Source organism: Mya arenaria, chromosome 10 (genome assembly GCF_026914265.1).
Source record: "Mya arenaria isolate MELC-2E11 chromosome 10, ASM2691426v1".
In the NCBI taxonomy this organism is placed as follows: domain Eukaryota; kingdom Metazoa; phylum Mollusca; class Bivalvia; order Myida; family Myidae; genus Mya; species Mya arenaria.
In genome coordinates, this window is record NC_069131.1 from 22,078,373 (window position 1) to 22,091,628 (window position 13,256).

At 34.0% G+C, this 13,256-nt stretch overlaps 1 protein-coding gene across 1 annotated transcript; it reads left to right on the forward strand.

The window, feature by feature from the left end:
- Window positions 1–204: 204 nt before the first annotated feature.
- On the forward strand, window positions 205–10,878 carry LOC128206583 (glycoprotein-N-acetylgalactosamine 3-beta-galactosyltransferase 1-like). Its single transcript, XM_052909162.1, has 6 exons — window positions 205–427; window positions 780–959; window positions 2,917–3,155; window positions 3,937–4,086; window positions 5,520–5,657; window positions 8,636–10,878. The coding sequence occupies exons 1-6, from the start codon at window positions 301–303 to the stop codon at window positions 8,795–8,797; spliced, it is 996 nt and encodes a 331-aa protein (XP_052765122.1). The 5' UTR covers window positions 205–300; the 3' UTR covers window positions 8,798–10,878.
- Window positions 10,879–13,256: the final 2,378 nt, after the last annotated feature.

Genomic DNA, 13,256 nt, shown 5'->3' on the forward strand with positions numbered 1-13,256 from the left:
AATGAAGTATTAATTAATTGTAGTGTTTTAAAATGCATTTGGTATTATGTTTAAAATGATTGCCTATGAAGTGTTTTCTCATGTAAATAATAAAGATTCCCATTGTAAATTCATCAAGTTGCTAAATGAAAATTACTACGCGATCTATTTGCAGCGTAGTCAAATGTAAGTTTATGACATTGTAAACCGTCCATATATATCCAAAGTTGTTTTCGATGAAAAATGGTCAAGGAGTTCCGAATGCCTTTCGCCACCTTGTAATCTTATCGAGAATACAATTTATCATACATAAAGGAAACAATGCTATCAGAGCTGAAGACGAAGGGAAACTTAAAACTGATTATTGTCTTTATCGTGGTCACTATAGTAATTGTTTTAAGTGGAACTGGATATTTTTGTACAAGTACCAGAGTGGAATATATTGAAGGTAGGTCGATTATTTAAGCTTTTAAGTATCAACATATAATACCATTTTCTTATTTTCTATCATTTGAATGAAAGTCGTATTTATTTAGGGTTTTGGGAGTCCCGCTACCATAATGAGGGCAAAACTTTGGCAGTGACATTTATTAAACGGTATAGCCCAACAATTGACAAAAACTGATGGTGCGTGGAACCATGTTTGAGTTTAAACAAATTTGGTATATACATTTGATTTATAAATTTTCATAGGGATATCTAAAAAATAGCGTGTTCTTTCAAACGCTGATGAACTGCAACTTTTTATTAAAAGGCTTATGTCAAAAACACATTTTCTGAAGTTAAGTTCGATGTTTCAGACAGAAACCATTATCTTTGGCCACAGAGATTGAATGACGAATCAGTGAATGAAACCGGGAGTTCTTGGAAGAATGTCCGCGTTCTCTGCCTTATTCTCTCTTCTAGTTCCGGGCAAACAAAAATGGCCGCCGTGAACGCAACCTGGGCGAGCAAGTGTGATAAAAAATACTATGTATTGTGTAAGTGTTTGACAAATATTAAAATATTTTTTTATTTGCTAGATAAGACAAAAGTGTTCCTTTAAAAAGAATGTTTGCCGTGGATGTATTTTATTATTGCGGTCTACTTAGTTGACATATAAGTTATACTACGATATGTATTGGGCAAGTTGGTCAGAACTAAGCTAAAGTTAAGAGCGTTATCAACGACACCGATGTTAAAGTTGAACTTGTTATAACGAGCTGAGGAATTCAAATGAAACAGATGCTTTTTCATTTTCATGCACGAAATATTTTTGAAGTATCAAATCTTGATAAAAACACTGCATTTTACAAGTACAATTAAACTTCTAAAGCAGTATATAGATTAAACTTATCAATCTGACGTTCAAACCATTGTTGACATCTGATCAGTCGGTCCGTTATCTCTAACATTAATATAAATATCATTTTAATACCGAGATTTATTTCTAATATTCCCCTTTTCAACGAGTTAGGTCTTATATGCCTGCTGTTTTTATTTACATTCCATTAAGTGTTGGAATATTTAAAATGAAATATAGTGGGTTTTTTTTCTCTAAATAGCATTGCAAAGACATTTATAGTTTGTAGATAAGTATTGTTGTCATGTACAAACATTCTTCATACAACCTTACTTCCCTAGCAACCATATATTTTCTCCGCAATCACCAACCTCCTTAGCAACCACGACTTTTGTTTGCAGCAATCTTTTTTTTCTATGCAACTAACAACCTCCTAAGCAGCAGCTTGCTTCCTTAGCATCTGCATTTTCCCTCAACAACCATAGTCCCCTTTAGAAAACATCCGCAAACTACCTTGGCAAAGAATTAACAATTACATTCTTTGCAGTTCCTTCACAACAATGAACCTCCTTAGCAACCTTAAACTTAGAAACCACTTGTTTTCTTAAAAACTTGACTTCGGCTTGCTTTCTCATTAATCACCACATTGGTTAGCAACAGTTAGAAACTTGCTTAGCAATCAACTATTGCTTCAGCAACCACTTACTTCCTTGACAATATTTTGCTTAAACTAGTTTATCAAGGTACTCATATGAGCAGTATAAGGCCATATTGATATTTATGAAAAACTACAGACAAAATCACAGTAGTCCAAAGTTTTAACATAAACCCCGAATAAAGGAACAGGGTCAACGCCAAAGACATATAACACAAAACAAAACAGTGATTGAACTTCTTGTCACGTACAAAAGCAGTTGGATTGTTTAAAGGTTAATTTTAATTCGTTTATGCGTTTGACTTCCTTTTGTACATAAACATCAAATAATACGATGCAAACTATAGGGAATAGTCCAGGGGTCAGAAAATCAAATATGTAACCTGTTTAGTGACACATGGTCAAGGCCCAAACGCCAATGAACCAAATACATAAGCGTACAAACACAAACACACACATACGAACACAACAAACAGGTCACATACGTCTCAAACTACCGCATTGGAACGACAGTGAAACTCGAGTTTACACAACACGAGGCGACTTGGGCTTTAAACTAGGTTATCTGACTATATCCTTATAACATCGGTCAATGATAGATCTGAGGATTGGTCAATGAATGTGAATGTATTAAATAAAGGTTTATATATCCGTGAGCCTAATAAGAGTCCTTGATGGTTAGTAGATAAGGTATCAGTTTTCTATTGTTTTTCTTGATTCTTCCTGTGTGGGTTCGCTTGGTATGCACAACAAAGTCAACGCCACCACGCAACGACTTAAATAATGTTTGATTTTATTTAATTTTAAGAATGGTTTCTTTTAAATTATTTATAATGAAGAGAGAAAAAATAAAACTGCGGAAGAGCTACTCGATCTCACGGCAGTTCCCCACAAAAATTGGTTTTATCTGGCTATCATCGAGTGTATGTTTATTTAAAACTGGTTGGTAATACCCTGATCATACCCTTACAAAATATCAAACGATTAATTTACATTTCAGCTCGTGAGATAAATAAAACGGATAATGCTGAAATGCTAATCACGCCTGAAAAAGAAGGAAGAGATCATTTAACGGCTAAAGTAAGATATGCCCTGACATATGCATATGAAAAACACAGGCACGAATTTGATTGGTTTCTGAAATGTGACGATGACACATACGTCATAATGGAGAACCTACGCCATATGTTGGCTAGTACAGACCATAACAAGCCTAGTTATATGGGATTTCACATGAAGGTAAGATTTATAAGACCTTCTCATTCTATTTAGGTATAAGGAACAAACATGACAGCTAAACCTTTCACTGTAACTGTTCCTAAGGCAACCCATACATACCTTCAAGATTTCCCTTCCTTAATATGGCGCCGCTATTTGCACGGACCCGGATTTAATATCTAGATATCGAATCTTCTAAAAATGATCGTTACTGTACTTATTTGTATTGTATTTAGAAATGAAAAAACAAGAACAACAAAAGAACAATTTTATTTAAAAAAAAATGATCTGACTAAAGTCCTGAGTAAGCCGCGTGTATTCTAAAGTGTGCGAAAATTGCAAACGTTGTACGAAATAAGGCGAAAATGCACGATCTAATGATGGATTCATAAGGGAGAGACACACGCCTTAAGAGAAAAATCATAGTCAGGTCAAATGGGTAGCGTTATTTGAGAAAACATATACAAGTGACTTATCTGGCATTAGGATTACAAACATAATTTCCAAACGCGGCCATATTCATCTGAAAATTAAATTGCGTTTTTTCTTCTTTGTTACCTATTTGAGTCTTGGAGTGGGATTATTGGCCCCAGTTTCAATGTGCATTTCTCATTTATCATTTATCATTCTTTTCCTGTCCCATGCTAGTTTAAGCCATACCCATTTTAAAAATAATGATTACTGTAAAAACAATAATTATAACTATTACAATTAACACCTTATGTTAACAACCTTTCGGTTTTTGTTCAAAACAGAAACTTCCTGAAAGGAATGCTATACTTCATACATAATTTCTTAACAGCTGCTTGTCAAGAATGGCTACATGAGTGGTGGTGGCGGATACGTCATAAGTTCGCGGGCCCTTCGTGATGTAGTACGCATAGGTTTTAAAAATGGCTTCTGCTTGCTGGATGGCGGCAACGAAGATGTAGAAATTGGAAAATGTCTTCAGGTAAGATCACCAGCAGCATCGATCTTAGTAAAAAGATAATGGAAATATGGATACTGTAGAGAGGTATATATACTGTTAGTAATGTGACTCTTTTCAATTGAGGCTATATACGAGAGGCTTTGTAGTATACAAATGGTATCATACTTAGAAACGCATAAAATCAAAATCACGGAAACACACACACACACACACCCACACGCACACACGCAGGCACGCAGACCAACTATAATAATGAAAGCGGCAGAAGTTTTCGTTTGATTAAACTGTGGAAACTTCAGGGACAAGCACTACATATAAGCACTCTTTTGAGTTCATATATATATATATATATATATATATATATATATATATATATATATATATATATATATATATATATAAATACTATCAAATATTAAAATGTAAATTAAGTGACCTAACATTCAATGAATATCATTGGTAAATAATTCAAACTTTTTTACACTTATTTTATATTGGAACATATGGCTTGAAATATGAATTAAGTATAGCAGCTATGCCTAAGTAACAGACAATTTTCTATTACAGATATAATGTCCTTGCTTGTATCGCTTCCATGCGATTGTTTAGTCCGGTGTGTTAAATTCAACGCTTTAAATATAATGAATAGTAAAAGATAAATTTTGTAAAACTGTCCGACTTTATACTACATTTTTTACAATATTTACCACTAAATGTAATTTTGAATCTATCGCAATGAAACTTAAAACAACTATGTGGAAAACTGATATAATACATCATACAGTATTAGAACGGATATTTTAGAGACTTTTGCGTTTCAACTGACGTCGTTTATATAGTTCTAAATCACATGTAAGCTAGCTTTATTGACAAGTAGTGATTATCAAAATGTATGTGGAACAAGTCTAAAAATAAACATTGTTTTTATATCAAAATCTTCCATACCTTCCAATTTACAATATCAGCTCAAATACCTTTCAAAAAGTTAATTTTATTTTAAAAATAAGTGAACTCTCAAAACGCTTGCACATGTTAAAAATCTTGGTATCTCGTATTCATGATGAAACGGGCACCTAAAAAGGCTCTGTGCGGTATTCAATTTAGTTATCATCATTATCATTAGACCCTCTCAGAGATTTCATTCAGTCCATAAGACAGTAATTTTTACAATCTAATCAAAACACTTGGATTCTACTCGTACGTTCAATCAAGTCGCTTATTGCATACGCCCCCAGAACCCTTTATTAAAGTATCCTACATATACTTGTGATAGCACTTACACATGACAGACTCTTAAAATGACTATTACCTATAACCTTACTATAGCTTGTATAATAAATAAGTGTTGCCAATTAGATGATTTGCTTTCTTTCGATTGAATTGACATGCCCTAAGGACTATTATTCTATACAAACATCATATGTGTGACTGAAGTTATTATTTGTACCGTCCAGGCTTCCGGTGCCCAAGTCTTGTCAACCCTCGATATGTCTGGAGAAGAAACATTTCACGCAGTCAGTCTGTTCGAGCATCTTACGGCAAATCCAGAAACATTCTGGCTGAAGAATTACGCATGGAACAAGCATTCAATGGTAAGTTTAAAACAACAACACTCGTTATAACTCGTTATATAACATTGCTGTTGGTTGTTTTCTGAATGAGTCAAAACTTAGAAAAGCCACTCTTTGACGTTGAATAAGCAAATATGTCCTGTCATTGCTTCTGTCTCTTCATTGTCACCAGTGTGTTTGTTTTTATATATGCACGTAAAATCTGATATGTATTATATACCATATATACAATGTATAAAATCAGAAAATAAAAGTGATGTTTTCCCTGTCAATTCCTTTATTATGTATCAAGTATTGGTGATTATCTAATATAAGTGGACTTTTATATTATATTAATAACTTGTTTTCAAATTAAGCAACCATTATTATAGGAACTATTCAGGAACTACATGTTTATGTGAACATAAAGATTAAAATAGTTAAGTTGTTCTAGATGTGACCACTACATCTATCATGGTCAAAATGTTCACACGAAAAGGTTTGAGAATCACAAAGAATGATTATATTTCATAATTTCTCAAATATCTTAAAGTAAATAATACTCTCTATCATCAATATTGTGTTTATACATGTAAGGTATCAGACCTAAGATTTAGAATATCAAAACATGTTTTTGCAGTTAATTTTACTATACCCTTATTTGAGTGTGTAAACAATGACTTATTTTCATCATTCATTGAATTTAATATAGTATCGAATACATCTACTGCGGAAAATAGCTCTTGTCTTAAGGCCTGCTATACATGCCACTGGAACAACACATGTATAACGATATTCGTGCATTGCTTAAAAATCTTATTCGAATATGATTTAGATGACATATTTTTATAAGCATATGACAGATCCTATGAATTGAGTTATATCTTTTTCAATGCATTGACACATATATTTATATGGCCAATTGCTAACATTGGCATTTCTCTTATTACAACACTATCTAAATATGTAATAATTAACTCGATTCCATTTTTACAAATCTATATCACTGTTGCCCTACATATCTCCATTACTTTTTCATGTGTGGGTTTCCAGGATAGTTTCACTTACAAAGCATTATGCGTTCGTCTATCAAAATATTGTTTCTTTTAGCCCATGCTGAGAGCCTTTCATTCAAAATTTAACAAGTTTATACACAAGAAAGTGAAATATCCCTTCATGAAAAAGGAAGACTATTACATATAATTATATATTTAATTTTGGAATCGGACTAATAATTACTTTAAACCAAATACTGTGAATGATGCTCCTCTCAAAACACACAATCTACAATATGTTTAAAAATAATTTGGCACAATCATTTCTCGAAACACCAAAAGATATATCATCTATTCCAAAAGCTTATTCTCGTTCTGCTTTGGAAAATGCTTTCTTTATTCATCTATGGTAAAAATCCACATTATTGCCAGCATTATTTCCAGAACAATAAAATACTTAGTGTTAATATTATTTAATCCTTCATTAGAAAGCAAAATGCTAAAATCGTCTTTTCATGTACCTAAGACATCATGTAAATCTTATGAAACAATGCCATCATTTTACAAATCTTCCATAAGCATAGGTGTTTTTTTCTTTCTTTTGGACTGAGATATTCCTATCTTATATTGCCCATTTTGAGAACACGCAACACCATGATTACAACCATTTACACTATATTACCCACTGTAAACACAATTTCCTCCCATCTGAACTCGTTTCCCTCTGTTTACGGCGTTGACGATGTTTTGCATGTTTAAAGCTGCTAGTCTTTCTCCTTTACTCTGGTCGGCATGAATGAATACAGCACTATCATTTGTACCTTGAGTTTGGTGTTGGCCTTCAGAATCTGACGTTTCTGCTCTTCAGAGTTCAGTGTCAAAAATGACAGCACGGTTATTGTTGTCCAGGGCCAGTTTTAAATATTGATCTTATCCATATCCTTAAATATGCCTCAGTGGTTCCATACAGCCTATTAGGCAGCTAAATATACAGGTAATTCAAAAAACTTATTTTCTAATCTGAAATTGAAGTTCAATCTAAGTTTTGAATACGCCTGCCTTAGCCTGCACATCGTGGACATGTAAGTTGTTATTTAAAGAGTTTTATCGTAGACGTCAGATGTTCATTTGGGCGCTCTGGCAGATCTCTTATAACAATGTTGAATTTCTGTATATCTGGATAACTTTGTGCTTGTATAGCCTCAACAAGGGACTCAACTTTCCCTGTCATCGTATCAAAGATTTCAGCTTCCAAAGTGTTTACACGCTCAGTAACAGATTTACTATTTTTCTTAACTTTGTTCCCTCTTTTATCCACCAACTTGGCTAGCTTGTCAGAAAGATTGTCAGAAAGAGTTTTCTCTAGCTCATTCTCTTAACTGTCTATACCTTTAGTAAGTATCTTACTTACTGTTTTAATTAAGTCTGTTAGCTGGTTAAGACTGCCCAGAAACAATGAAAGTCCATCACCAGTAATGTCTGAGGCACTTGTTGTTAAGGAATGGGACTTAGAAGGGGTATAGAGAAATCTCATGGCTTTGTTTAGCACATTGTTTGTATCTGAGCATGCGGTTTCGTTTAGTTTTTTACTATTATTCATACCAGTATCACTATCTGAAACTTGTATTTTGCGGACCGCATCTGCTTTAATAGTGGCTAGCGATTCAGAAGCTCTCAAACTGGGCACTGGCTGTGAAGCCATAACTAAGTCAGAATCAGGGGGAAACCGGTCAAATCGTCTGGGAACTTTCTCACTCAAGGTCTATTTCGTCTTTAAATCGATAACAGCACCACGAAAGATGTTTTTGCACATATATAACTGCTCTGTAATCAAACCAGCTAAATTTTGTACGTCGTTTTCGAAATAGATTGTGGTCATCGGAGCTAGCACTCAAATATGCTCGATTGTTACACTGCCATTGTCTACTATGGCTATCAGGAACAGATGTACATGTTCCTCTAACAGCTCACTTTACCTATGTTTTGCTTACGAAACATTTACTCTTTACTTATGTAATATTTCAGGGTCAGATGTGCTGCAGTCGTTACTCGGTCACTTACCACTATGTTCGTCCAGATGAGATGTACATTTTCCACCACCTGCTGTACCACACAGAAGTGTTGGGAATCTTGCGTCCACCAGTACCGGATAAAATCTTTGATTTACAGCCTGTCAATCCTAGTTAGTCGAAAATGAAATGAAATGAGATAAAGTCAAGTATTGCAATATCTATTTTGGATAAAGACTGAACAATGTCTGATTATGTCTCCCCCATCCATGGGGAGACATAATAGTCTTGCCGCTGTCCGTCAGTCAGTAAGTCCGTTCGTCACAAATCGTTTCCGATCAATAACTATAAAACGCTTGGACCAAGGCACTTCATACTTGGTATGCAGGTTGGTCATGGCCAGTAGATGACTCTATTGATTTGTTATCAGACGGTCAAAGGTCAAGGTCGCGGTGACCGTGAGGTGGAAAAAACAATTTTCGCTCAATAACTGAAGATCATTTTGGTCCAATAAAATCAGTCTTGGTCATGGCTAGTATATAACTTCTATTGATTTTGAGATCTAGGTCAAAGGTCAATGTCGAGGGGACTTTTAGGGTGAAATCGATATGTTGGCAGTAATCTTAGACTGAACAATGTTTTCCAGTCAATAACTAAAGAACACTTTTACCCAGGAACTTTATACTTGGTATGCCAGTTTGTCATGACTAGTCATGACACAGATCATAAGGTTAAAAGACACTGTCGCGGTGACCTTAAGGTGATAAAACGGGTTCCACTCTATAACCAAAGAACGCTTGGGCCCAGGAACTTCATATTTGGTACACAAATTGGTCATGATAAGTAGATGACCGTTATTGATTTTAAGGCCAGAAAGTCAAGATCACAGTCACCTTAATGTGAAATAAAATTGAGGATCACTGATCTTTTGCAGTAGATGTTCACTATTTAAAAAGGATGAATAGGCCGAATTTTAAGGTCACTGTCCATTATTGATTATTCTCAGTTGCGACCACACAAAAGAACAAGCGTTTTTCCAAAAGTAATCATTAAAATAGAATATCGCCGAAGCCGGTGCTTGTTCAGAAGTGTTGACAGTGATGCACATATTCCTACCGTCAATTACCTTTCTCAGTAAAACCGGACAATTATTAACATACTTACATGTTGTGCTTCCAATTGATTTTCTTTTCAGATTGTAAACTATATATAATTTATTTCGTTATACTTTTGGTGTATGTCAAGGGTATGTCCCCTTTATTATATTCTCTTTTCATAGAAGACCAGGAGTTGTATTTTTCAAAATGATATTTATAGGGTGATACATGGATGATATTGTCTTATATATGGCTATATATGGCAGGTCTTCTTAAGAAATTAAAAGCCATTGGGATAATTTATTAAATTATTGAAATACTTGGGGATTAAAAGGTAATACTTATATGACTAAACGTAAAGTGTATCGTTAAAGATGCGGATTATAGCCGAAGAAATATGGACCTTTAATGATCACGAAATACAAGTTGTAAACTATTTAAACCATTTTGGTGTTGTTTGTATTGTTGTTATTTAATGATACTGGTAACTTTATCCAAAATCCAGGAACACTTGTTGACCATTAATGTTTTGTTTTGTAAATGCAAGGGTAATGACATAAAACTCCCAAATTATTTGTCAGTTATTTAAAGCATTCATTCACTGTTGCTTTAATTCCGCAGAAGAAGTTTTGGGATAGTGTTAGAACGAATCCCAGTGAAAACAATACCTGCAATGCTGGTGTGGACTCATGTATCATTCGGCAGATAACTATATATATATACAGAAATGCGGTCATAATTGTTTTACACTATTGCTTCAACGTGCTTACCTCTGACAATAGTATTAAAATGCATATTATCCAGCTGTGTGTGATAATAATAAAGCTTGTCATAACTAGTTACATTTTTGTATATATTGCTTAGACATTATATTAATGGGGCGTTAGTTATGACTTCGATAATGTTCTAAATAATGATGAAACATGCATATAAATATTTAATATAGAAACATATTTTCTTTGCTGTTATTCCCTATTGATGTTGAAGACGAATTTAACTATGTGATTTGTCCATATCTTAACGATATAAGAAGAAATGAAAATAACAATATTCGTGAGACGATCTGTGTTTAAGTGTTTTGCAATTGTTGCAAAAAACAACAACAATAAAATGGAACGAAAAAGTCTATGTTTGTTTGTAACGGAGTCTCTTTAAGAAATATATCGGAACATAATGTCATAATGTAGATGTTTTCGTTTACCTTTTTATTGATATAAATTGTTGAATTAATAATTGTTGATGCTCTGCAAATGTTTTTTGTATTGCACTATGTACTTTGATATATGTTGTATTATATTTTAATGTTAACATATTTTATTGAGGAAAAAATCAATATATAAATTCATAATCAAAAATCAAGATCAGAACGTATAGAGTTCCTTTCCCTGTTGTGATAGATAACTGGCATTTTAGGCAGTTATTACAAATGAAGTTATTATCGTACAAGCTCATATTAAATTATGTTTGAAACACAGGTGATTGGCTGTGATATTTCAAATGCAATCACATATATTTTAGAACAAAATGTTTATTTATGAATTGATTAAACGTTAATAAGTGGAATGAAATTATAGTGTGAAATAAGAAGAAAGCGAAATGGAGGCAAGGTAAAGTATATGTGAGTGTTGGTGGGTGTAGTCGCTCACTGGCTTTCAAAATTATTTGACATGTACATAAAACGATGAAGTGCATCAAAGATAGTACTAGTTTGCTTTTCAGTCAGGCTGTCATTACTATTTAATACCTAACGGATGGTTACCTTAGTCAGAATTTGAACAGTTGTGAACATTTGTTGTGAAGAGAAAGAGATATGTAGATTTCTGTCTTTCAACCTTAGAAATGGTGAAGGAATACTATTTTTAACATAAAGATGCCGAATCAGTGAACTACAATTGTTAAGGATGTGAGTGCGCAGGACCTGTAGCCGACGTTTGCCATAATAATACAGTTTATGTGTTTTGGCTTGTCCTAATAGAGGTATGATTTAAAACAAGTAATACTGTTTACAGTCTTTGCCTCAATTGGGAGACAATGTCTTGCAGATATTGTTGAAAGAATAAAATAATTCATATACAAAGATGTTTGGATTCGGAAACAGGATATGCTGGATGAATTCCTAAGTGATCTTGTCCTACTGTCTGGGGAGCCTAAACCGACAAATAGCATTGAATATAACCATTTTTTTTTTTCATTTTAAATAAAAGGAAGAGTTTGTGTTTCTTGGGTTAAGTATTTAAAGTAACCCAACTAGTTTCGATTTGAAGCAAGCGCAGATGTTCAACCAGTTACTATACGTGCACATTCATTTTGTATTTTTTGCAGTTCGACTTTTCATATTGTCACAGATATCATCTGCATACTCCAAGCTTGATCTGATAAAGGAGATAAATATTACCTCCAGAGACCGCATATGGAGTCGTTAACGAAGATGGTTCATTTTATTAACTCTGGACTAGGCTTTATTGTTGATGTAGTTAATATGAGCATGCCACCTGCAATTATCAGAGTGAAAAATGCCTTGATGATTGTTTTATTTAACATAAGGTAAAGCTATGTCGACCATATACACTGGTGGCTGAATGGGTTGATTTCTTTTCCGAGATACAACCATTGATTCCCATTTTGTAGGATTGAACTTAACAAGCCATCTGTCAGTCCAGACAGATATGTTATTAATGTCTGCCTATAACTTTAAAGCTACAGTCTGAGGGGAGTCGACAATAATAAAGAGACTCGTATCATCTGCGAAAAGGTTATATTTAAATAAACCTCCTTTACAATATATTTTATATATACAAGGACTAAAAGAGGACCCAGTATTGATATATGTGGAACTCCCGCTTCGATCTCATATAATGATGAAGTAGCTACTGGAATTACAAAGTGATGAGACCTATTTTCTAAGAAGTTGGAAAACCAGGACAATTAACGACCACATGTAGTCCTGCTCGTTCAAGTTTGTAAAGTAGACCACGATGCCAAACTTTATCAGATGCTTTACCTATATGGAAAAAGACAACTCTTATTTCAATACTATCGTCGAGAGCTGGACAAAATATATTATAATAGTTAGCTGGTTAGCAAAAAAGGCTTTGAATGATCACCTTTTTGAAGACGGCGCAGAAATTATAGCATGACCATTCTGAGGGTCCAACAGAAGAAATAAGCGAAACATTGAACAATGCACATAAAGGTTGGCCTAATAGAACAGAAGCTTTACGCAGGATACGATTGTAAATGTCATCTGGATCCGATGTTTTTGTTGAGAGACAACTTATTGCATCCTCTACCTCAGATGGTAGAATAAATATGGGATCAAGTTTTCCTTACTCAGCCTCAAAATCGTATTGTGGGACTATTTGAATTGAATCGTCAACGTATGTTTGACGGACAAAAACATCATTGAAAATATCAGCTTTTCTTGTTCGTCCATAACAATTTCACCATCTATTGGATTTACTAGTGGCGGAATGCCGGAGTAATAAACGATTTTTCTGACAGCCCCTTGACCGGAGTTCCCTAGGTTTGAGTTTCGAGCCA